At 58.7% G+C, this 1802-nt stretch overlaps 1 protein-coding gene across 1 annotated transcript; it reads left to right on the top strand.

The window, feature by feature from the left end:
* The first annotated feature begins 265 nt into the window (after nucleotides 1–265).
* Nucleotides 266–1392, top strand: LOC125553574 (21.9 kDa heat shock protein-like). Its single transcript, XM_048717342.2, has 2 exons — nucleotides 266–1130; nucleotides 1221–1392. Exon 1 carries the CDS (start codon nucleotides 358–360, stop codon nucleotides 1120–1122), a length of 765 nt encoding a protein of 254 aa, XP_048573299.2. The 5' UTR covers nucleotides 266–357; the 3' UTR covers nucleotides 1123–1130; nucleotides 1221–1392.
* Nucleotides 1393–1802: the final 410 nt, after the last annotated feature.

Genomic DNA, 1802 nt, shown 5'->3' with positions numbered 1-1802 from the left:
GTCCTTCACCCAAAGACAGTTAATGTGGGCCGTCGTATAAGAAAGATCCTACCGTTCATATGGGGTGATATTCATACACTAGATAGGAGTATAGATATAGATATAGATATAATAAAGCGAAAAAAAACTTCGCAGCAGCAAGGAACAAACTCCCTGATGACGCCGAATTGGCCAGCCCAGTTGGCCGGCCAGGCCGAAGATATTTCGAGAGCATGCTGGAACAACCTCGTCACCCACCTCCGTCCCCGACTCCTACTCAACACTACGCGAAGCTCCTAGAAATGAACGGAATGATCGACCGAACGAACTTTCTCGAGTCCTCGAGCTCACCTCACACCTTCATGGAATTGACCCCTCATGCCACCTTCTATAAATAGCGCGCAAACACTTTCTACTACATATCATCTCAAGAGAGAAAAAGAATCAAGCACACATAGCGCATCCACACATTCGAGAAAGAAACAGCAAGGTCTCATCAAACAATTGAAGCTTCATACAGAACAGGTGGCAATGGCGGCAGTGTCCAAGAAGGCTCTGGTGACTACGGCTGTTCTGGCGTTGGCCGTTCTGGCCCCGACTGTCGCCGGGCTGGTGCCGTACGGCGTCAGCAGCGGGCTGTGGGACCTGCTCGACGACCCGTTCCGGGTGCTGGAGCAGACCCCGCTCGCGGTGCAGAGGCCGGCGTCCGCAGGCGGCCCGGGAGGGTCCATCACGTCGGCGGTGGCGCTGGCGAGGTGCGACTGGAAGGAGACGCCCGACGCGCACGTCATCTCGCTCGACGTGCCCGGGGTGAGGCGGGATGACGTGAAGCTGGAGGTGGAGGAGAACCGGGTGCTGCGGGTCTCCGGCGAGCGCAAGGCGGACGAGGAGAAGGAGGGCGAGAGGTGGCACCGCGCCGAGCGCGCCGCGGGGAGGTTCTGGCGCCGGTTCCGCATGCCAGCCGGCGCCGACGTCGACCGCGTTGCCGCGCGCCTCGAGGACGGCGTGCTCACCGTCACAGTGCCCAAGATTGCCGAGCACCAAAGGCGAGAGCCGCGCGTCATCAACATCGCCGGGGAGGACGCCAACAGCGGCGGCAAGGGCGCGGACGCGGAGGTCAGGCCGTCGAAGGCCGAGATGTGAGCTTTCGTGTAGGAAACCACGACGAGAGCGATGCGTCACGTTTGGATGTGTTGTTGTCCGTTCATGCTTACCTTTGCGTGTGATGTTGTTGCTCTCAGGTACCTTAAGGGCGTGTTTGGTTGCCTGGTGGCTTTAGTCTGCATCGCATGAGGGATCCTAGGTGAGCGTGACCTGGCTGAGCTGATGCAGAGATTGGTTGAGAAGTGTGTTTGGTGCACTGTATAATATTGTTGCATGAAAGATGCTATATACAATAGATCTTGTTTGGTAGACTGCATTTGAGCTTAATTCTATGAACCTTTTTCTTCCAATTTCAACAATTTCAATTGGATCTGGATCATTCCATGAAACATGTAAAAGAAGGGAAATCTGAACTAAACTCAGGGGGGAGAGGGGAAGAAACGCAGCGCCGGTTGCGGCCCGCAGCGCGTAGGTGCTCCCCTCTGGATCCGTGGTGGACGGCGTGAGCATGGAAGAGCACCGGCGAGGGAGCTCGGCCGGCAGCGGGCGGCATGGCCCCCTGCGTGGGCGTGGAGGAGGGCTGGCTAGGGAGCCCGGACTGGTGGCGGACGGCGTGTCCCCGACGTGGGCATGGAGGAGCACCGGTGACGGAGCTCGGCCGGCGGCAAGCGGCGTGTCCCCAGGCGTGGGCGTGGAGGAGCACTGGCTAGGGAGCCCGG

The sequence above is a fragment of the Triticum urartu genome, chromosome 4A (assembly GCF_056163025.1).
Source record: "Triticum urartu cultivar PI428250 chromosome 4A, HENAU_Tu73, whole genome shotgun sequence".
Lineage (NCBI taxonomy): Eukaryota > Viridiplantae > Streptophyta > Magnoliopsida > Poales > Poaceae > Triticum > Triticum urartu.
This window is presented reverse-complemented; position numbering and strand designations above follow the sequence as displayed.

Excerpts from the sequence above, each read along its gene's own strand:
- LOC125553574 (XM_048717342.2), top strand. The coding sequence starts at position 358 with ATGCCACCTTCTATAAATAGCGCGCAAACACTTTCTACTACATATCAT.